The sequence below is a fragment of the Salmo salar genome, chromosome ssa04 (genome assembly GCF_905237065.1).
Source record: "Salmo salar chromosome ssa04, Ssal_v3.1, whole genome shotgun sequence".
NCBI classification, from domain to species: Eukaryota; Metazoa; Chordata; class Actinopteri; order Salmoniformes; family Salmonidae; genus Salmo; species Salmo salar.
The window spans coordinates 38,863,014-38,887,566 of NC_059445.1; the positions used below are offsets into that span (position 1 = coordinate 38,863,014).

Below are 24,553 nucleotides of genomic sequence, written 5' to 3' on the forward strand. Positions count from 1 at the left end.
ATACTACTAAACAATTGATCTCCAGTTCCCCCTTCTCAATCTTTTGTGCATTGGAACTCCTGACAACATATTTTTACTTAGACTTGTTTGAGCTCATGTGGATTAAGACCAAAAAGGATATGTAAGATCAAGCTTTATTAGAAATCAGGGGAAATACTGTACATCTGTAGATTAGGGTTATTTGTCCATTACAGAAAAGGAAATATACAGGTTGCAGAACCATTTATTTGAAATGTAAAAATGATAATCACCTGAAATGTTTATTTCCTTGTTGACATGTTAGATAAATTAAGACACATTGTACTATGTTATTTGTAAGACTCAATAAATTTACATTTGAAACGACTAATTTGTTTTGGCTAGCCTACTTTTTGACGAGCATGGAGGGACATGTTTACTGAAAGGTTTTGCTTTGCGTTATTACTGCGGAGGGTGAATGTGGATTAAAGCATTTCATATTGGACTTTTATCCTGAGCCTGCAACCCCTGGTTAGTGGCAGTGCCCCCAAACCCTGTCACACATGGCTACAATAAAGAATGTATCCTATATCTTACACTTATTTGGCTGAGTTTACACAGGCAGCCCAATTCTGATCTTATTTTCACGCTTTGGCCGATCAGGTCAGCTCTTGGAAAAAGAGGTAGAGGTGAAAGCTCTGATATGATTGGTCTAAAGACCAATTACTGGGGTGAAAAAAAATCTGAATTGGGCTGCTTATGTAAATGCTGCCTAAGTGACGCATATTGATCTGTAGAAAAGTCATGCATTCTACAAAAATAATGAACACAACATGCAACAATTTTAAAGATGTTACAGTTCATAATGAGAATCAGTCAATTGAAATAAACTCATTATGCCCTAGTCTGATTTTCACATGACTGGGAATACTGATATGTGTATGTTGGTCACACATACCTTAAATAAAATGGGCCTCAGGATCTCGTCATGGTATTTCTGTGCATTGAGATTGCCATCGATAAAATGCAATTGTGTTTGTTGTCCGTAGCTTATGCCTGCCCATACCATAACCCCACCACCACGGGGCACTCTGTTGACAACGTTGACATTAGCAAAGCGCTCGCACACACACACAAGGCCATACACATGATCTGCGGTTGTGAGGCTGGTTGGAGTATTGCCAAATTCTCTAAAACAACGTTGGAGACGGCTTATGGTAGAAAAATTAACATTCGATTCTCTGGCAACAGCTCTGGTGGACATTCCTGCGTCCGCATGCCAATTGCACGCTTCCCTCGACTTGAGACATCCGTGGCATTGTGTTTAGTGACAACTAAAGTGGCCTTTTATTGTCCCCAGCACAAGGTGCACCTGTGTAATAATGATCATGCCTTTTAATCAGCTTCTTGATATGCCACACCTGTCAGGTGGCTGGATTATCTTGGCAAAGGAGAAATGCTCACTAACAGGGATGTAAACTAAATTATGCACATCATTTGAGAAGTTTTTTGTGTGCATGTGGAACAGTTCTGGGATCTTTTGTTTCAGCTCATAAAACTTGGGACCAACACTTTACATGTTGCATTAATGTTTTTGTTCAGCGTAGACTAGATGGATGCATCTGCAAGAGGCGTAAAGACACGGATATGCACCTCTGGACATCCTGTAGTTATGCCTATAGCCTTTTAGGAGTGTCATTAATAGCCTCCCGTCGAGTCAGTCGTAATTAACCGGTTGTTGTCACGTGTGTCGCCTCTGACCAGGGGTTGGAGTGCCGTCGTTACTTCGTGAGGTGGGAGTAGCATCTATAGGCAGGAATCTGAAATCGGGCGCAGCTTTCTCTGCCACAGAAAGTGTCCCAACAAGTTTGCGGGCTTAGGAGTTGAAAGGTGCAAATTAAATTGATTAGGTCGAGGGGATAAGCATCTCCCAAAGGAGACAGCGAAATGACGGCAATCGAAACTCAGGTGCAATATGGCTCCTACATGACTTCGGAGCAAGTCTACATGACCCAAGAGGATGATTGGGACAGGGACCTTCTGTTGGACCCTGCCTGGGAGAAACAGCAGCGCAAGGTAATGTCTTTTTTTTTTATCGGGTCATATTAAGTAGGAGGGCCTACAAGGTTGCAAGGCATTATGGAAAATGACGTTTCAGTCTTGATATCACGTTAAGACTTTATTCTCAATATTCATAATAGGGGCCTATGTAGCCTGCAGGGAGAAACATGGGTAGTGTGATCTCTGTGGATATGTAATGAGTTGTCAGTGAACTTATTGATTAAATGATTGCATGCACAATAACATTTTGGGGACGGTTAACATTCTCACTGGTCATTCATTCACCTGTTTGATTTGGGAAGATTGATTGCACATAATTATATCAGTTTATACTTCAACCTCTTTTTAATGGTCAGTGCTATCTGGGATCCTTGGGACATTCCTACCCATTAACCATAACCGCTACCAGACCTTAGTCCTTACCTTAACTGTTTTAAATGTCAACTTCAATGAGGTAGGGTAGGGACATCCAAAGTATCCCAGATAGTTGTCATTGACCGGGGTAGGCTACATTGGTTTCCCATCAGTCTTACAGTTTCTATATTTCAGAGAACTCAACAAAGTGAGAGACCGCAACAGATGGCAACACCAAGACAGTGAGACGTAGAAGTGGCAAGAGCCCTTGCTACGTTTTCAGACCTCCAAATAGACTAATGAACTATAAATACTTAACCTGTACCTCACCCTTTCTATCATGTCCCTTCAGCCCATCAATCCCACTGCTACTTGGAGCGCTTTCCTTCTTCATCATTCTCTGGGGGTTTATGAGAGTACACCATGGTGGACTTATCCATTAAGGGCCCTACGTTTCTTTAAGTTAAAAAACCTCTAGAGCCTCACTGTGCCACTATGCCGTTGTGTGTTTGTCAGTATCACAGCAAATAAGGCTTTCATTCTCTGGAACAACCATCATGCTGAATTCACGATTTTTTTTGGGGGGGTGCAGACATCTGACCGAAAGGTCCTCTTCAAGTGCTTAGGGATTGTTTGCGCCAAACACTGAAGAACAAATGTGATGACTGTACACGCTAACTTATTTCACATAAGCCTACGGAAATTCTTGAGAAAAAAAAGTGTGTATATTCCTGTATTATACTATGTATGTACATCTACACCTCTATCTATCTTCTTAGGTTTATGGTTGATGATGTAACATGTTTGGGTGTTCCCCTGGCTCAGGGTGTGGTTTAGGGATTAGACCTAATCAATGTTTATGGAGGGCTGTCTCATCCTACCTCTGGGCCCTGACTGCCACATGACAGACTGTCTGTGTGTCTGTCTGTGTCTACCTACCTACCAACCACCTGTTAGAAATCTGTTTAAGGCACTGCAGTGAGTCCAGGCTCTGTCGCAGCCGGCCGCGCCCGGGAGATCCATGGGGCTATGCACAATTTGGCCCAGCGTCGTCGGGGTTAGGGAGGGTTTTGGCCGGCAGAGATGTTCTTGTGACTCCTGTGGCGGGCCGGGCGTAATGCACGCTGACAGTTAGATCTTTCATTCTCATTGAAAGCAAGTCTAAGAAGCGGTAGATCTGTTCTGTGTGCTATTTCTAAGTTTCATTTTTGCTTCTTTTACTTTCGGCTTTGTACACCAGCTGAAAATACAATATTTCTGGTTATGGAAAAGATATTTCACAGCAGTTTAGATGGTACAATGATTCTCTACACAATGACTGCTTGTTTTGGCCCTTAAACTGAAATTAGGCAAACCATTTGAATTTTAGCAGCCAGGAAATGGCAGAGCGATGTCTGCATAGAAAATGCTCACATGCCCCCATCACTTTCATTGATTATTAGCTTGTGGTGGCTAAACTTAGCTGAAGTTTGTAGTGGACGTTTAAAGAACTCTCTTGGCCCATACACTACTTTCAAAGTGAGGAACCATCTAACACCAAGTTGTAAAATAGTGAACTACTCCTTTAAGCATCTCTGAAGGAGTTGGGTTATATTGCTTTGCTCACACAATATTACATTTTAGAGCTTGCAAGGAAGTCATTTCACTGTACTTGTGCATGTGACATTAAAACGTCATACATGAAACTTGAAACATTTTGCTGTATGGATGTTTGTTAGTGATAAATTATGAAACCACAACTGCTTAAATGTTCTGATCAAGTTTCAATCACTTATCTTTTTCCAGCACATGAACCAGTGTGATGTGTGTATTCTAGTCCACTAATTGCTGTGTAAAATTACCAGCCTCTAAAACCATACCATCTCAATGTCTTATTGCGTAGTTATCAATTGGCTTTCCATGCCTCCACTGCATAGTCATTGAATATTGTAGAACCCTCATACAGTATGATGGAATGCAGTAAATGCTTTTGGGTGGTCCTGACCCAGTTTCACCACCTGTTTGCAATGAACTACAAGCCTGGCTAGCAATGAACTACAGCCAAATACACCAATTACAACTTCCTATGGTCAACGTGATCTATTATTAACTGGTAGAAATGGTTATAACATCAGGTGTATCTCGTCTCGCCTAGTTCGCCTGTCATATCTATGTATTTCCTCCCAAGGGTAACTCAAACTATGTGACTGTGAAATCATTCAATAGATTCATTTGAGCCGTTTTTTTTACCTTCTGAAAGATCAGCAGGGAATTATGGGGGCTGACTCTGTCGGGAGGGAGGGCAAGATGGGGGAGCCTCTTACAGGCTGTGGAGGGAGGTGGCTGAGAAAGCCATCAGTATGATCAAATGGCAGTTGCTATTCCAGAAGAGGTGTCCTTGTAGGGCCAGCTTCTATAAACTGCCTGGTGTGGCCCAGTAGGCCAATGGGGGTGGGGAGTTATCGGAGTCAGGAGTCGAGGTCACGCAGGTATTTCTGATGACCCCATTTATATCAGTTGCTTTACAATCGCAAGGCAAGTGTACATGGCAAAGGCCTTACTTTATACTAGGCAAGTGTCCAGAATGGTGACATAACTCACGATGGCAGAGAAGAGCCCCAATAAAAAAAATTCCCAAGCTTGCTTGGTGCTAGCATTTCCAACGAACTCCTCACCCCCCCCCCAAATGCCAGTCAAGGGTCTACACAGAACTCTGTCTCCTGTATTCCAAAACACTGTAACTGTGCCCGTTATGGCCAATGTCATGCAAATCCATTATATTGTATAGGTGTTGGCCTAACTGTCTCCCATGTCCCATATAATCCACTGTCATTACGGATATCGTTATTGATTTAAATAGTCTGTGAAAATCTATCAGATTCAGGTAAAGGGATCTTTATGATAAATCAATTATCTTTGACCAAAAGATCTCTGTTGACCCGGTGCTCCAAACTGGACCAACTGAGATCAAATGAAACTTCCTGTGTAAAGGTCTTTGTACACACGTGGGACACCAGAGGGTAACCAAGTCACTGTGAGTGGACCATGATGATGTCATTATTACAGCTAAGTTTGCTGCTCTAGCAGTGGCCAGTGGTGGGATTTGGGAAATGGGGCATGCTTGATGTTTTAGGGAAAGGGGGGATCCTTCTCTGTTAGGACTGAAATTGGATCCTCACTCCTAAAGTGGGACAGGTGTCATAAATTCTCACTGTCTCATTCACTGATTTTTGTCTTCCATAATCATAAACGCCAGAATTTTGATGTAATTTGTGTGGTTTATGTCTAATGAGATGCAAAATGTACTGCTTGTAGTAGTACCAATGCTACGTTGTTACATAATGCTTTTGGTTCATCTGTTTTGTTCGTGAGCGCCATTTATAAATCCCTGTCTTTCAATAGATACCAAGTTGCGTCATCCATAATTGCACGGAAGCCTCCATATGTCCTGTACAGTCTCATAAGACTCACTGTACTTTCGACACCAGAAGGCCTACAAATGATGCTGACGTTAGCCCTTTAGCAGTTTATAAATAGTCAATGGAGTTTCTGCAGCCTCCTCAAATGCTGGCAGACATGCATGCAGTGCCCGTTAACTCAGTGAGCTGCCGGGGCGCCACACTAGTTGTCATGCTGTAAGTCATTATGCAGTAGTAATTAGCCTGGTCCCAGATCTGTTTGTGCTCTTGTCGACGCCATTGCTGTCATTGTCAAGCCAAACATAACGATGAGTGACAGGGAGTTGGCATGGTAGCACGGACAGACTGCCACTTGTAGGTGGTTACCTTTTTCTGTTTGGCATTTTGTAACCTCGGTTAACACAGAACTCTAATCTCACCCAATTTTTGGTCAGTTTCTCGATCGCATAGTCTGTCCACGAGAAATTAGGCCTCTTGTATACGGTCTGACATGTAATGTGGTATAGCATAACTGTGTAGGGATGGGATTGTCATTATTGCAGTGATGGGTGCTGCCCTCCCCCACGTTTTTACAAAGGATCATTCCTCGGGGATGCGGACAGGATGGAGGATGTCAGTTCCATTTTTGATAGTCACTTGGTGCTTAGTACCCAGTCTATAATGGGTTTATTACACGTAACATTAACCAAACCGATACAAGAAGTGGTGTGGAACAGGAACTATAACCATTCAACAACTCAACTCAGACTTTCACAGGTATGCCATGCTTGTAGTGAAGGAACAATTGGCACCGTTTTGCCTCAGAGATGACACTGTGGTGCCAGCATAACACAGACGTCGACTCGTAGCCCCTTACTGCTGCAAACAAACCAATATTCCATGCATGCTTTTGGCTGTACACCTAAATTATGTATTACATTTAACTCAGCGGTGGTGGGGAGACCCTGGCTTTGACGTGATTGTTTTGTGCTTTAGGTTGTGATTATCTATCCCTACACTTTCATTTCATCATCTCATACATTGTTTATTTTCAGCCTGTTTACAACTCCTGCCAAAGCCTTTGGTGAGGAGCTAAGAGTGTGACTAATCATGTCTTGTTGTATTGTGGTTACAATTCGGAAAGTATTCAGACCCCTTGACTTTTTCCACGTTACGTTACAGCCTTTATTCTAAAATGAATTGAAAAAAAATTATAATCCTCATCGATCTACACACAATACCCCATAATGACAAAGCAAAAACAGCTTATAGAAATACCTCTTTGCTATGATACTCAAAATTGAGCTCAGGTGTATCCTGTTTCCATTGATCATCCTTGAGATGTTTCTACAACCTGATTGGAGTCCACCTGTGGTAAATTCAATTGATTGGACATGATTTGGAAAGGCATACACCTGTCAAAATAAGGTCCCACAGTTGACAGTGCATGTCAGATCAAAAACCAAGCCATGAGGTTGAAGGATTTGTTCGTAGAGCTCCGAGACAGGATTGTGTCGAGGCACAGATCTGGGGAAGGGTACCAAAACATTTCTGCAGCATTGAAGATCACCAAGAACACAGTGGCCTCCATCATTCTTAAATGGAAGAAGTTTGGAACCACTAAGACTCTTCTTAGAGCTGGCCAAACTGAGCAATCGAGGGAGAAGGGCCTTGGTTAGGGAGGTGACCAAGAACCTGATGGTCACTCTGACAGAGCACCAGAGTTCCTCTGTGGAGATGGGAGAACCTTCCAGAAGGGCAACCATCTGCAGCATTCCACCAATCAGGCCGTTATGGTGGAGTGGCCAGACAGAAGTCACTCATTAGTAAAAGGCACATGACAGCCCGCTTGGAGTTTACCAAAAGGCACCTAAAGGACTCTCAGGCCATTTTGAAACAAAATATTCTCTGTTCTGATGAAACCAATAATGAACTCTTTGGCCTGAAAGCCAAGTGTCACGTCAGGAGGATACCTGGCACTATCCCTACGGTGAAGCATGGTGGTGGCAGCATGATGCTGTGGGGATGTTTTTCAGCGGCAGGGACTGGGAGACTAGTCTGGATCGAGGGAAAGCTGAACGAAGCAAAGTACAGGGAGATCCTTGATTAAAAACCTACTCCGGAGCGCTCAGGACCTCAAACTGGGGCGAAGGTTCATCTTCCAACAGGACAGGACAATGACCCTTAGCACACAGCCAAGACGATGCAGGAGTGGCTTCGGGACAAGTCTCAGAATGTCCTTGAGTGGCCCAGCCAGAGCCCGCCCTTGAACCCAATCGAACATCTCTGGAAAGACCTGAAAAATGCTATGCACCAACGCTCCCCATCTAACCTGACAGAGCTTGAAAGGATCTGCAGAGAAGAATGGGAGAAACACCCCAAATACAGGTGTGCCAAGCTTGTAGCATCATACCCAAGAAGACTCAGGGCTGTAATCACTGACAAAGGTGCTTCAACAAAGTACTGACTAAAGGGTCTGAATACTTATGTAAATGTATTATTTCAGTTCATTTTTTTATTTTTATACATTTGCACAAAATTCCCAAAACCTGTTTTTTGCTTTGTCACTATGGGGTATTGTGTGTAGATTTATGACAGGGTGGAAAAACTATTTAATCAATTTTCAAATAAGGCTGTAATGTAATAAAATGTTGAAAAATTCAAGGGGTCTGAATATTTTCCAAGTGCGCTGCATATTACCATAGTTATTTACACTGATACAAGAGTTGTGAAACACATATTTAACACAAACACACTGCAATGTTATTTACTATAGTATGTGTTGTTATTATTGAAAAAAAGACCATAGACAAGGATTCTTAAACTGATCTGGGCAGTAATAGAGAATTGTGGATTAGAGTAGTGCTAGCAAAGCAATTCAAGCAGAAAGGGACTGGCAACCAAGCGTTCATTACATGCTGGCAACGCCGAGGTAACTGGTAGTCATGGAAAGGGTGGCAGTGCATACAATTCATTTTTGGGGGAAATATTGATGCTGATGTGTCCTCTTGTATTTCTTGCATGATGGGAGTTTTGAAATGTAGTGATTTGGTGACACCGCTGTTATTTAGCTAAATGCCAAACTCAAAAGTATATTTTGTTGCTATTTAATATGATATAAAACATTGCGAGTGTTTTGGTAAAAGTGTAAGCAAATGTAATTTTTTTCATGTATTTTTTTCATGTATTTTCATGTATTGCTATGCTTGTGAGTACCGGAAATCCCCAGAAGTCCCCAAAAGGGAAGTAAAACAAGGAAAAATTCTCCTTCTTGAAGACCTTTCCCACGTCCTAATGAGGACAAAGGCTATTTTAAGCTTAGCTGTTAGGTTTAGGGTTCCAATTAGGGTTAGGGGTTATGTTTAGGGTAAGGGTTAAGTTTAGGGTTAGGGAAAATATGATTTTGAATGGATATCAATTATTGGTGTGTTTGTGTGTGTACAGTAAGCCAATACAACCTCATGTGTATGAGTCTGTTGTGTTTCCAGCAATTGTAGATATTCATGAGTGTTTGTGTGCTCATGTTTTCTTTGTGGGTGTGCAGATGCCCGTCTGTTTCCTCTGTCTGAGCCCTCAGCTACATGTGCCATGCCGTTTGTATTAAGCGTGCCGGCCCCATATTCTTACCCAAGGCAATTCAACAGAATGACCATGATACTCTCATTTTTCACTTTAACACTCTGCCAAACAAAAACCATTTATTGCAAAGTTAAACGAACCATACAACTCTATGCACAAGGACTACTTTGAACAATTTCCACAGAAAATTGTGCAAAAAACACATTTACTGGAAGAACATTGCAGGTGTAAGGTTTGGTAACAGTCAAATCTCCCTCAGTTTATGTGACCACGTTTTCACAAAACTTGGTGAAATAGCTACCCTTTAAGAGGCAAATATGTCAGCAGAAGGAATGGGGTGTCAGCTATAATATGACACCTTGAGATTGAAAAAATCTATTTGGGTTATTGAACTACAGTAAGTGAAGTGGATTAACACCCGGTAACAGAATGACATTATGGGTCCCTGATCTGTAGTATACAGAAATGCATCATTATCAATCTCATTCTCTTCATGGTGATGTATCCTGAATAGGTACACAAAGGTAGAAAATATTTTATATCCTTCTTTGCATGTTTGGGGATTATTCTACACACTGGCTATTATTCTAATGAGCTCCGTCCTCAAACAAGACCACATTCTGTAGGTCCAGAGCAGAACCAAGTCTTTAACTACTTTTTAACATCCGTGGGAGTCCGCTGTCAGTCGGTGTGCAGTGGGTCAGAGGGTTTGTTACAGTAAACGGAAAGAGGGTAGCTGTCAGAGCCAGGAGAGGTGACATTAACTGGAGAGAGACCGGGAGAGAGAGGGAGAGTGTTGTCCAGACTGATTTCCCACTTGCTTTGACCACCACGCGACAGAAAGCGAATTAAATCAATTGTGAGCAAAGCATAACAGTAGGCCAGTGGAGGGAGGACAGTAGTACTGAACATAACAGTAGGCCAGTGGAGGGAGGACAGTAGTACTGAACATAACAGTAGGCCAGTGGAGGGAGGACAGTAGTACTGAACATAACAGTAGACCAGTGGAGGGAGGACAGTAGTACTGAACATAACAGTAGGCCAGTGGAGGGAGGACAGTAGTACTGAACATAACAGTAGGCCAGTGGAGGGAGGACAGTAGTACTGAACATAACAGTAGGCCAGTGGAGGGAGGACAGTAGTACTGAACATAACAGTAGACCAGTGGAGGGAGGACAGTAGTACTGAACATAACAGTAGACCAGTGGAGGGAGGACAGTAGTACTGAACATAACAGTAGGCCAGTGGGAGGGAGGACAGTAGTACTGAACATAACAGTAGGCCAGTGGAGGGAGGACAGTAGTACTGAACATAACAGTAGGCCAGTGGAGGGAGGACAGTAGTACTGAACATAACAGTAGGCCAGTGGAGGGAGGACAGTAGTACTGAACATAACAGTAGGCCAGTGGAGGGAGGACAGTAGTACTGAACATAACAGTAGGCCAGTGGAGGGAGGACAGTAGTACTGAACATAACAGTAGGCCAGTGGAGGGAGGACAGTAGTACTGAACATAACAGTAGGCCAGTGGAGGGAGGACAGTAGTACTGAACATAACAGTAGGCCAGTGGAGGGAGGACAGTAGTACTGAACATAACAGTAGGCCAGTGGAGGGAGGACAGTAGTACTGAACATAACAGTAGGCCAGTGGAGGGAGGACAGTAGTACTGAACATAACAGTAGGCCAGTGGAGGGAGGACAGTAGTACTGAACATAACAGTAGGCCAGTGGAGGGAGGACAGTAGTACTGAACATAACAGTAGGCCAGTGGAGGGAGGACAGTAGTACTGAACATAACAGTAGGCCAGTGGAGGGAGGACAGTAGTACTGAACATAACAGTAGGCCAGTGGAGGGAGGACAGTAGTACTGAACATAACAGTAGGCCAGTGGAGGGAGGACAGTAGTACTGAACATAACAGTAGGCCAGTGGAGGGAGGACAGTAGAAGGTGACCCAATTGTGGTTTGTGACATCTATGATTTCCCAGGCATTTTAATCACTTAATACATCATAAACCCAAGTGTTACAGGTAAAAACACTAACTAATTGGTAGGTCTACCTTTTACTTGTTACTTCTGTGAACTTTCATTATTCTCCCCCATGAGGGAGAGAAATTGGAAAATATCCAGAATGACAACACTAGGCAATATTTTTATTTAAAAAAAATATATATAAATGTTATTAGTTAGCAGGGGTCTTTACTTCAACATTATTGTGTTTTTGGTGTATTTCTAATACCGTTTAAGACTTTTTCTGTTAGATGTTTTCTAAGACTCCTTTTCCACCTGACAAGAAATCAAAGCCTTTGCTTATTCCACATTTTTGGGATGGAACATTCTGGGAAAATGTGTATATATGCCTTCATTTCAAAAATAAATAAATAGACTCCTTGCTTTAATTTGACACCAAATTTGATGCGCTCCTATGAACTTCACATGTTAGTGCTCATGGGGCTTTTTACATGGAAACACCCCCACTAACAACAAGGGTTAGTAGAGAGCAGGTAGGCTCTTGCCAGATGACCCAGTAACTCAGGCCTGCATGCCTGTGGAGGGTGCTAGTCCCAGTGCCAGCCCAGCTCCTTGGAGTGCCAGGCCCATGGCCACAGTCTCCCACAGAACCCTGAATGGGAGTGCCAGGCCAAGGGCCACAATCTCTCACAATTCCCTGGGAGTGCCAGGCTTAGGGTCACAGTCTCTCACTGGCCTTAGCCCCAAACCTAGCCTCGTTTCCCAGGCTTCCTCACATTCAAGTGACGATTGAGACTTGGAAGGATGACATAGCAGGTCTGGGGCTTTAGACCTGCCATGTTAACCAACAGGCTCTACAATGATAGCTACTGTATTTGTCCCATAGTTCCCTCTGGTTTGAGGTAATACGTTGGAGAAGCTATTGCCCTTAGTGACGGCAACAGGCATTGTTTCCGGTGGAGTTTCTTTGCTTCAATGCTCAGTTTAGCATTTTTCTGAAGGATGGTTTACCCTGGAAGTTGTATTAACACCTTTAGTGTTAATACAAGTGATAGTAATATAGTCGTGGCTTGGTACAGTTATTCTCAGCTAGAGAAAGAGTTGCTGAATGGCGTGGTGTGCCGGTATCGGAATCTGTGTTATGTGAGTTGATGGTTCAGCTTTAGAAACAGGTCATTGAGACATGCATTTTGTAGTGAGGCCTTGTTTGTTATTCTGGCTTTATGTGCAATAGATATTTGGACATGAGAACTCAGAACACAACTCAGTAAAGTTGTAATACTGGTTATGAATTAGTTTCGAGTTATTCTTAACAATAAAGTAGGTGTCAGGTAGGGATAGGCCATATTGTTGTATCAGTATGAATGCCTCTTTTGGTCCAAGTCTGTTTTTTGCTAATGTCTTTTTTTAATAGGATTTTTTTTACCTGTGTCCTACACAAGAGATCCATTCCATGTTAATGTTCTTTCCCGAGTTCTTGGGCCTTTTTGTTATTCCTTTTACAAGTAAATTAAACATTATAATGATCGTGAGGAGTTGATCCATCATCCATATGAAGGCATTTCATTTGAATTAATTCACTGGTAATAAAAACGTTTTGCCAGAGTGGTCACTGCCTTTCACTTATGCAAAAATGTAAAAGATTCATAATTGTATTATCCCATCCCAAATCACCAGTGGGCGAGATAAAGGTGTTACTGAAAAGCTAACATTGAGAGTTGTTCAAAAAGATCACCCCCTCTCTTTTTTTCCCCCCAGCATTCCCTTTCCCCATACTGTTGGTTGAGAGTGTCTGCTGCAGGAATGCTGTGCTGTCAGCTGTCCCCTGGCTACCCGATATAGCCTCCTACACCCACTCCTTCTCCTCCTTCGCCCCCCCCCTCCTCCAACCCGGTCTAATATTGGGCATCAATGGCAGTAGAGGGTGATTTGGGGGGTAGACACCTGCTGCGGAAGAGTCTCCTCTTCCAGCTTTAAATCAAATTACATTGGGCCTGAGCATTCTTCAGTCTCTCCATTTCGCCCTCTTTCCCTCTCATGATCTCTCACTCCATTCCAGTTTATGGAAAACGGCACATGCTGTGTTTTTTAAATCTATTTCTTAAGCCCATAGATAAATACAAACCGATTTTGATTGTCACAACTTCAAACAGCTTCACTCAAGGTTCAGTCATTCCTGCAGACTCTGTTTTCTCTGCGTTGTATTGCCTCTGCAGCTTCTGCATCACATTGTCATGTGTTCAAAATAGTGTCCATTACTATGTACTCTTCGAAATGTGTAAAGGCTATATCACAGATTTATATTTCTCAACAATATAATACAAAGGCCCGCAACCACCAGTAACAGCGTTTACAGCGCGGAAACAAAATATCAATAACGACGCAAAGCATACAATAATCACATCCACCCTCACCCCTGATTGGAGGACCTCAAACATTTATACTATGTGTGTGTGTGTATTAATTCCAACCTTCAGACAGATGCAGATCAACCCATATTTCCCAGGAAATGGTCCTTCTACCATTTCCTCTTTCAATACATCCCTCCATTCTACCATGGCGTCTCACCAGGGACTTGAACCTCCCCATCTGCAACATTTCTGCTGAAATTGCCCCAAAAATAACTGACCCTTGACCTTTACCCAAGAGCACAATGATATTTCCTACTGACTTGACTGTGTTCCTTCAAATCCCCCAACAATACAGTTTGCCGGTCCAACCAACAACCATTCCTGGACCTGACTCCAAAAACAAGCCAACGATGTCCAAGAGGCATGATCTATTGATTCTGTTTCTGCGTGGCAGAATCCGCACCGCTCTGACTGTTCAATGCCCCATACACTGAGCGTTCTTTTTATAGCGAGCATTTTTACATAATAGCTTCACATGAAAAGAACGAGTTGATGCTGTTTTGTATATTGGTTCATAAACCTGATGCCGTGCTATTGGGACATCGGAAATATGTTCCTCAACTACCTTGACTTTTATGCAGCATAGTTTTACCCTATGTGTTTGTGTAAGTAACATTCATACCAAAGGGGTGGTTGTTGAATGTGTAGTTTTAGCTTGAAAGTCTGTTATGCTGTTATACACAGTCGACAGCTGTTATACACGGTCTACGTTGTTTATGACAGACGGTGTCTCATTTTATATGAGATCCTTGTGTACTGCAGCTTTCAAGTTGATTATTTTTTCTAGAATTTGAAGTAACCAAAGTAGGATCAGTAGTAACTTAGATATATTGACCCATAACCCCTGAAAAGCCACACATGGCGCTCTCCTGTTTAAAGGCCTTTCATAAGTGAAGCATAATGGATTTTGGCCCAAAATATTATGAAGTATTCTAACACTCTCTCTCTCGGTGTCTCTGTGTGTGTCTCTCTCTCTCAGACCTTCACCGCCTGGTGCAACTCTCACCTGCGTAAAGCGGGCACACAGATTGAGAACATTGAGGAGGACTTCAGGAATGGGCTCAAGCTCATGTTGCTGTTAGAGGTCATCTCAGGTAGTTGGACCCTACAGGCAGAGAACATGGAACATTGATGTTTCGCTCTTTTCTGCACGGTGAAATGTCTAAATACATTTCACAATTTCCATTTACTTTACATTTAATGCTAACTAATGTGTGTTTGTGAATGTGCAGGTGAAAGGCTTCCCAAACCAGACAAAGGCAAAATGCGTTTCCACAAAATCGCCAACGTGAACAAGGCCCTGGATTTCATCTGCAGCAAGGGAGTCAAGCTGGTGTCCATCGGTGCCGAGGGTGAGACTCGCACACCGACACCCTTATCTTCTCATAGTGCTCGTCTACTTCCTGCAAATGTATTTCCACATCTTATGTCTCTATCCTCCGATCTAACTGACCCTTGACCTCGACAGAGATTGTGGATGGTAATGTGAAGATGACCCTGGGGATGATCTGGACCATCATTCTGCGTTTCGCCATCCAGGACATCTCTGTAGAGGGTGAGTGCTCTCATACCTCATTTGCACACACTTTTTCTATTGTGTTATTGACTGTACGCTTGTTTATTCCATGTGTAACTCTGTTGTTGTTGTATGTGTCAAACTGCTTTGCTTTATCTTGACCAGGTCGCAGTTGTAAATGAGAACTTGTTCTCAACTAGCCTACCTGGTTAAATAAAGGTTAAATAAATAAAACTCTTCAAAGACTCAAAGCCAAACCCTCTCAGTGCACCTTACAATTCGTCATTCATATATGTGACACATGCAATAGGCATTTCTCATGATGAGGGTTATTTCTATGCTATAAAAGGATCTACAAAAAATAAACCCTACTTTACATCATTGTGTGTGTTCAGAGACCTCTGCTAAGGAGGGTCTGTTGCTGTGGTGCCAGAGGAAGACTGCCCCCTACAGGAATGTCAATGTGCAGAACTTCCACATCAGGTGAGCAGCCACTACTCTGTTCTGGTCACATAGCTGGCTCACAACATGTCACATACATTCTGTAGTCACTGATATGTGTTTTAGTCATGGTTTATGAATCTGCACAGTTGTTAGAGATTCTCCCATTCTTCATCTCACTGCTACACTTTCACATTTTCTCGTCTCTCCTTCACACATCCTGTGTTTACCTCTTTCACAGATCCTTTGCATTCATCTCTTTTGTTCCTCCTTTTCATCTTTGATTGATTTTGTATATCATTCTCTCCATCTATCTCTCTCCCTGGGTCTGTGTCTCAGTTGGAAGGATGGCCTGGCACTGTGTGCCCTCATCCACAGACACAGACCTGACCTCATTGACTACTCCAAACTGCGCAAGGTGCTGTCACTCTTCCCACCCACATCCCTGCATGATTGGTCCGCACTTCTCTGGTCCACACTCAGCCAGTCTCTCCCACACAAACATGCCCACACAAACATCACTCAAACAGCCTGCACCATTGTCCACGCCCGTAGTCTACTCTGAACCTTTGTAATGTATTTCTTGGTCATTTTGATTCTTCTAAAAGCTCTTTTGTTCTCTAAATGAACAGTGGTGAGGATGGAGGAACTGGCATAGACAACTGAACTGTGCTTTGGCTAACATTACCGACGGACCGATTCTGTTAAGGCACTGGTTTGAAGTAACAATTGAATACCTGTTCGAGTTGGTTCAGTTTACTGTTCTTTAAAACAGTGCACGTTTTATATGAATTGACACAACAACAAAAAAGACCTTAAAATGATCCAGCATCATCCTCTTAAGGAGAGAATGACTAAAATGGCAATAATGCATGGAGTGGCTTCAGACGTGATTACAATGTGATGGACTATGATGATAATATAACTAAGATAACTGAATTCAGTTATCTTTAAACGTCATGAAACAACAACGAAAAAACAAGGACCCAGGCACTATTCATATAAATGAACAGCTTATCATTACAATTTATTATGTTCAACGCAACAAAGACTTAAACTCTTGACACGTTTCGGCAGCGTTGCTTTCGCCAGGGAGTACAATGATACGTCTTCTTTTGAACAGACCGTGTTCCAAACAGTATTTCTGTCATGGTGAATGGAAAGCAAGCCGCCTACGTAGTTCAGAATGGCTATGAGTGCGTCCTGTCTGCTCTAACTGGTACTGGTCTTTAGCCTCTTACTCACCGAGTCCTTAGTTGTGTGTGTGTGTGTGCATCTGTAGGATGACCCCATGGGCAATCTCAACACTGCCTTTGAGGTGGCAGAGAAGTACCTGGACATCCCCAAGATGTTGGATGCAGAAGGTGAACAACCTTTCTTACAGGACTCTACAGTGCATTCGGAATGTATTCGGACCCCTTGACTTTTTCCACATTTGTGTTACGTTACAGCCTTATACATTTCCCTCATCAATCTGCACACCATACCCCATAATGACAAAGCGAAAACAGCTTTTTAGAAATTTTACCAAACGTATTTATAAAAACTAAAAACAAATTACCTTATTTACATAAGTATTCAGACCCTTTGCTATGCGACTTGAAATTGAGCTCAGGTGCATCCTGTTTCCATTGATCATCCTTAACATGTTTGTACAACTTGATTGGAGTCCACCTGTGGTAAATTCAATTGATTGGACATGATTTGGAAAGGCGCACACCTGTCTATATAAGGTCCCACAGTTGACAGTGCATGTCAGAGCAAAAACCAAGCCATGAGGTCGAAGGAATTGTCCTTAGAGCTCTGAGACAGAATTGTCTCAAGGCATAGATCTGGGGAGGGAAATTAAAAATGTCAGCATTAAAGGCCCCAAGAACACATCATTCTTAAATGGAAGAAGTTTGGAAGCACCAAGAATCTTCCAAGAGCTGGGCCGCCCGGCCAAACTGAGCAATCGGGGGAGAAGGGCCTTGGTCAGGGAGGTGACCAAGAAACCAATGGTCACTCTGACAGAGCTCCAGAGTTCCTCTATGGAGATGAGAGAACCTTCCAGAAGGACAACCATCTCTGCAGTACTCCACCAATCAGGCCTTTATGGTAGAGTGGCCAGACGGAAGCCACTCCTCAGTAAAAAGCACATGACAGCCTGCTTGGAGTTTGCCAAAAGGCACCTAAAGACTCTCAGACCATGGAAAAACAAGATTCTCTGTTCTGATGAAACCAATAATGAACTCTTTGGCCTGAATGCCAAGTGTCACGTCTGGAGGAAACCTGGCACTATCCCTACGTTGAAACATGGTGATGGCAGCATCATGCTGTGGGAATGTTTTTCAGCGGCAGGGACTGGGAGACTAATCAGGATCGAGGGAAAGAACGGAGCAAAGTACAGTGATCAGACTGGGGCGAAGGTTCACCTTCCAACAGGACAACGACCCTAAGTACACAGCCAAGACAACGCAGGAGTGGCTTCGGGACAAGTCTCTGAATGTCCTTGAGTAGCCCAGCCAGAGCCCGGACTTGAACCCGATCAAACATCTATGAAGAGACCTGAAAATAGCTGTGCAGCGACGCTCCCCATCCAACCTGACAGAGCTTGAGAGGATCTGCAGAGAAGAATGGGAGAAACACCCCAAATACAGGTGTGCCAAGCTTGTAGCATCATCCCCAAGAAGACTCGAGGCTGTAATCACTGCCAAAGGTGCTTCAACAAAGTACTTAGTAAAGGGTGATAATTCCGTTTTTTTTATTTGAATACATTTGCAAAAATTTCTAAACCTGTTTTTGCTTTGTCATTATTGGATATTGTGTGTAGGTGGATGAGGGGGAAAAACAATTTAATCCATTTTAGAATAAGGCTGTAACGTAACAAAATGTGGAACAAGTCAAGGGGTCTGAATACTTTTCCGAATGCACTGTAGCATTATTAAGACGGATTTTAGCTGCTGACAAAAAAGCACACATTTTCATAAGCGCTCATATTGTCTGAACCAAAATGAGGAAGAAATGTTTTCTCTGGACATCTATGGCAATCATTTAGACTTTTTCTTTCCATTTGAGATATTGTGAACACCCCGAAGCCCGACGAGAAAGCCATCATGACCTATGTGTCCTGCTTCTATCATGCCTTCGCTGGAGCCGAGCAGGTGAGGTTTAACCAATGAATTACTGGGAGTTTATATATGGAGTGTGCGACTCTCTTTATTTTTTTTATAGTTTGAGGTTTCTTCACTGACCACCATTCTATGTAGCCTTTCCCCTTAGAGATCCAGCCTGGACATTCTCCCTGACCTCTGTTCTTGTGTCCTAGGCCGAGACAGCTGCCAATAGGATCTGCAAGGTGTTGGCTGTCAACCAGGAGAACGAGAAGCTCATGGAGGAGTATGAGAAGCTGGCCAGTGAGGTGGGTATGCAGCCTTTTTAGTTTGACCCGTTCTCGGTCCATTCCAAATAATGTCTCTGTGTTAAGATGGCTTCAGTGGACACGTCTCGGTACTACCCTCTCACCTTAGCTGCTGGAGTGGATCCGTCGCACCATCCCCTGGCTGGAGAACCGCGTGGCTGAGCAGACCATGCGCGCCATGCAGCAGAAGCTGGAGGACTTCCGTGACTACCGTCGCGTCCACAAGCCTCCCAAGGTGCAGGAGAAGTGTCAGCTGGAGATTAACTTCAACACCCTGCAGACCAAGCTGAGGCTGAGCAACAGGCCCGCCTTCATGCCCTCCGAGGGCAAGATGGTGTCGGTACGTCCCCCGTCCCCCCCCCGTAGCCACCCCTCCCGTTAACTCGCCCTTTCACTCTCATTACAGTCATCTGGTCCCCAATCTGTCGTGTTCTCATTCACTGAGCCCCTGGTTTGTCTCGGACTCGTTTCCCCTCAGGACATTGCCAATGCCTGGAAGGGTCTGGAGCAGGTAGAGAAGGGCTATGAGGAGTGGCTGCTCACTGAGATCAGACGCCTGGAGAGGCTGGACCACCTGGCTGAGAAGTTCAAGCAGAAGTCTTCCCTGCATGAGTCCTGGACCTCAGGTATGGGGGATGGGAATGGAAAGAGCAGAGGTGACACTCTCAATTATCTCAAATCAAGTGTAGTGTTTGTGTTTTGTTTAGGTTGTAAAAATCCTGCTCTGAACTATGTGTAATAGATGTAAAGGATTTCGACTTGCGTTTTAGTCAGTGTGTCTCTCTCTGTGGCCTTCAGGTAAGGTGGAGCTGCTGTCCATGAAGGACTATGAGTCTGCCTCACTGATGGAGATCCGTGCCCTGATGAGGAAGCACGAGGCGTTTGAGAGCGACCTGGCTGCCCACCAGGACAGAGTGGAGCAGATTGCTGCCATCGCCCAGGAGCTCAAGTAAGAGAGAAAGAGAGAGAGGGAAAAGAGAGACACTGAAAGACAGACAGACTGAAAGACTGATCGAATGATAAAGATGGGGGGAGAGAGAGGGAGCGTGTGAGAGAAAAGGAAGAACATCCTCCTTCCTCTTTTGGTCTGAAATTACTCCGATGATAACTCATAATCTCATATACTTCATGTCCTAGTGAGCTGGACTATCATGATGCCGTCACCATCAACGCCCGCTGCCAGGGTATTTGTGACCAGTGGGACAACCTGGGCACCTTGACCCAGAAGAGGAGAGACTCACTGGAGGTACCCTGGAGACAGACAGGCATTACCCTATTTCTCACCTCCACATAACACCGTGCCTTCCTACCCTCTATATAACCTACCTTACTTCCAGTAAATAGGCTTCGGAAGTTGTCTTTTTTTTTATTTTTATTTTTTTCACCCTCCATACAAGTCTGGGATGACCTCAATTACCAGGTGATCACACCGACTGGCTTGTGTGTGTGTGTGTGTTTTTCAGCGTGTGGAGAAGCTGTGGGAGACCATCGACCAGCTGTACCTGGAGTTCGCCAAGAGAGCAGCCCCCTTCAACAACTGGATGGACGGAGCCATGGAGGACTTACAGGACATGTTCATTGTGCACAGCATTGAGGAGATCCAGGTAGGAGGCAGAGAGAGGGAGGGGGCATGATGGGGGGGGGGCATCCTTGTTACATCCATTTATCATTCCTTCCCTCCTTCACTTTCTCCTCTTCATCGTTCCCTTTGCTCCTCCTCTTCCTCAGAGTCTGATCACAGCCCATGACCAGTTCAAGGCCACCCTGCCAGAGGCAGATAAGGAGCGCGTTGCAACCATGGGAATCCAGAATGAGATCGTGAAGATCGCTCAGACCTACGGCATCAAGCTGTCAGGAGTCAACCCCTACACCAACCTTTCCCCCCAGGACATCACCGACAAATGGGATGCTGTGAGTACATATCCATCTCTTTGGTCTACTCAGGGAGAGAGATGACCCCTCTCGTTCTAGAGACGAGCATTAAACAAACTCAATGCATCGATTCTTTGGTTATCATTCAAACTTTAACACTGATCCATCAGGATGCGTCAAGCTCCAGGTCCAGTCATCACTTTTGTCCTTCAACGTTGCCTATCCTTTATCTGCTGTGTGTAGGTGAAACACCTGGTGCCCCTCAGGGATCAGATGCTGCAGGAGGAGGTGGCCAGGCAGCAGTCCAACGAGAGGCTGAGGCGCCAGTTCGCTGCCCAGGCCAACATCATCGGACCCTGGATCCAGACCAAGATGGAGGTAACCCCACCGCTCAAACTCACATCTTCACTAGATTATTCCAGATCTGTTTTATGAGTGTTCAAGCATATCCTCTCAAGACAAAGTCAACGAATCCTGTATTAACACACCTTTTTATGTGATCTATGTTTGGTTTGATTCTATGGAACCCATGACTCCCTTTAAAACAGTTGCTATCCTGGCTGAATGAATAAAATTAAATTGTACTCATTGTACTCTAACACTGCCCCTCTTTCCTCCTGTAGGAGATCAGCCATGTGTCTGTGGACATCGCCGGCTCCCTGGAGGAACAGATGAGCAACCTGAAGCAGTACGAGCAGAACATCATCAACTACAAGTGCAACATCGACAAGCTGGAGGGAGACCACCAACTCAGCCAGGAGTCCCTCATCTTTGACAACAAGCACACCAACTACACCATGGAGGTACTGCCACGGGGTTCTCATCTTTATGCCCCCCCCCCCCTCTCCCCACCTTCTCTTCTCTCCTCTCTCCCCCTCTCCCTGTCTGTATTGTAGACCTCTGTGAAGTCTTCAGATTCTAATCCTGTATTCTCCTCCTCTCAGCATGTGCGTGTGGGCTGGGAGCAGCTCCTCACCACCATCGCCCGCACCATCAACGAGGTGGAGAACCAGATCCTGACCCGAGATGCCAAGGGCATCAGCCAGGAGCAGCTCAACGAGTTCAGAGCCTCCTTCAACCACTTTGACAGGGTAAGACCGAGCTTGAGCTAGGTAGCGGTTACGTTTAATGTTAAATCCCTTTTCCTGCCCATGTGGCTTAGTGATCTTTTGTTTTTCCTTTTGTAGAAGAGAAATGGTATGATGGACCCAGATGACTTCCGTGCCTGTCTCATCTCCATGGGCTACGATCTGGTGAGTCGGACTGCTTCAGGACCAGCGTTGACAACTTAGCGACTTTGTCGCTATATTTAGCAAGTTTTCAGACCCCCTCCAGTAACTTTTATTGGTAAATGATTCTAGCGACAAATTCTTCTACTTTTCAGGCTGCGGGGGGTTTTGACACTGAGTGGTTTCTATGGTTTTGACAGCATTTAGCGACTTTTTCCACTCAATTCTGCCTCAAATGAGAGTGGGAGAAGCTGTCTGTGCAACAGAAGTTGCAGCAACGATGCACACATTGGCAGAGAAGCACAAATGGAGGGGGTGTGCAGCAGGAGAGGGGGGCTGAAAACACTATGCCGGGCAGAGAAGCACAAGGAGAGGGGCTGAAAACACTACGCCGGGCAGAGAAGAACAAGGAGAGGGGCTGAAAACGCTATGCCGGGCAGAGAAGCACAAGGAGAGGGGCTGAAAACGCTATGCCGGGCAGAGAAGCACAAGGAGAGGGGCTGAAAACACTATGCCGGGCAGAGAAGCACAAGGAGAGGGGCTGAAAACACTATGCCGGGGACCACAGCTTTTACAAGGCAAATTGATGCTGTGACTTCATCGGAGACAAATCAAGGAGCCAATAGCAGATCTCACTGAAATTGTTGGCAACACTGTTCAGGACCCAGTCATTTGAGGCAATGGACATACAGTGGTTTCTCTGTGTGAGTAATTATTTGTTGTACTTATATAATAATTTATTTTTCTCTCTCTCTCTGTCCCCCAGGGTGAGGTGGAGTTTGCCCGCATCATGACGCTGGTGGATTCCAACAACACAGGTGTGGTGACCTTCCAGGCCTTCATCGACTTCATGACCCGCGAGACGGCCGAGACAGACACCGCCGATCAGGTCATGGCCTCATTCAAGATCCTGGCCTCTGACAAGGTGAGTTGGGCGGCACCATTATTGCCCCTATTCTTCTGCGAAGTCCGACACATGGAGCCACTGATTTTGGTTGTTGTGATGTCGGTGGTGGGACCCTTGATAACCCTTGTTGACCTGTGTCCTCCCCTCCCAGACATACATCACAGTGGAAGAACTGCGCAGGGAGCTGCCCCCAGAGCAGGCCGACTACTGCATCAGCCGCATGACCAGTTACATCGGCAGCGGCGCACCCCCAGGCGCCCTGGACTACATCTCCTTCTCCAGTGCCCTGTACGGAGAGAGCGACTTATAAACACAACCCAGACCCCCTACTGCTCTATTCCCCTTACCCTGTCCCATCCATACCCACATACCGTACACACACGTCCCCCCCAAAAACCCCAACCCACCCAACTCCAAGACCACCCGCACAACTCACTTGGGAGGCTTTGCTCCGATGCCCTGAACTTCATTAGTAACCGTCATGTCAACCAAGAACCCTTGAGAGAGCAAATATCAGGATTCCTATATTCATCACTGTCTGCAGCTTATGATTCGCAATGTTTGGCCCAGCAAGGCCACTGTAGACTGTGAGCAGTTAAACTAAGGCACTTGTATCAGGACCTTTTTAAAAAGTGCTTTTTATTCTCATTGACTAGGACACTAGGAGCAAAGCCGCCCTCATACTCACTCAGGCGACTTTTTGTTTTGGAGAAGTGAAAAAAATAAAAGTAGTTTAAGGAAGGAACTTGGTGTCAGATGGTTCTGATGCATGCTATTCTTGTGTCACTCGTCCTGTCCTACTGAGCTAAGAGGTCAATGTCAGGTTTGGGGGTCAAATCACTACATCCCATTTCACTACTTGCAGGTGTGAAGTATCTTAGGGTATAGTCCAGGATGTTTGTGTGTGGGAGAACTGACTGTAGGGGGGGAATACAAGTATAAGGAGTCTATGACAGAAGGATGGGATAACGTACTGCAGTAGATATCATTGTTCTTCCTCCACTGGTCAAGTCTAACTGTAGGGAAGGCTTTAGGAGAGCTCTTAAATTAAGGTTTAGCATGTGCTAGAACATGACTATTAGGAAGTGGCAAGATATAGAGGGACAATGAAATAAAGCTCTTTTTATTTAACTAGGCAAGTCAGTTAAGAAAACAAATTCTTATCTACAATGGCGGCCTAGGAGCAGTGGATTAACTGCTTTGTTCAGGGGAAGAACGTCAGATTTTTACCTTGTCAGTTCGGGGATTCAATCTAGCAACCTTTCGGTTACTGGCCCAATGCTCTAACCACTAGGCTACCTGCCGCCCCATGCATGTGCATTGGAATTTCCTTGGTTAATGAACACGTTAGTGTCATATGCAATGTATGATTTGGATGTTTGCGAGGATGAGGAGCAGAAAGTTGGAGAGTTTTACAGGTGGATAGTAGAAAGGCATCTCAGACACTCAACTGAATAAAGTGCCCGAGTTCAACTGTCCT

The 24,553-nt window shown here is 44.4% G+C and overlaps 1 protein-coding gene across 1 annotated transcript; it reads left to right on the forward strand.

Moving 5' to 3' along the window:
- Positions 1 to 1,720: 1,720 nt before the first annotated feature.
- Positions 1,721 to 24,551, forward strand: LOC100194673 (alpha-actinin-3). Its single transcript, XM_014196070.2, has 21 exons — positions 1,721 to 2,034; positions 14,688 to 14,802; positions 14,941 to 15,060; positions 15,177 to 15,263; positions 15,620 to 15,707; positions 16,005 to 16,083; positions 16,948 to 17,029; positions 18,723 to 18,808; positions 18,973 to 19,065; positions 19,175 to 19,405; positions 19,544 to 19,691; positions 19,864 to 20,014; positions 20,203 to 20,311; positions 20,529 to 20,669; positions 20,794 to 20,976; positions 21,181 to 21,315; positions 21,561 to 21,740; positions 21,882 to 22,028; positions 22,125 to 22,190; positions 22,933 to 23,091; positions 23,225 to 24,551. The coding sequence occupies exons 1-21, from the start codon at positions 1,906 to 1,908 to the stop codon at positions 23,381 to 23,383; spliced, it is 2,688 nt and encodes an 895-aa protein (XP_014051545.1). The 5' UTR covers positions 1,721 to 1,905; the 3' UTR covers positions 23,384 to 24,551.
- The last annotated feature ends 2 nt before the right edge of the window (positions 24,552 to 24,553 follow it).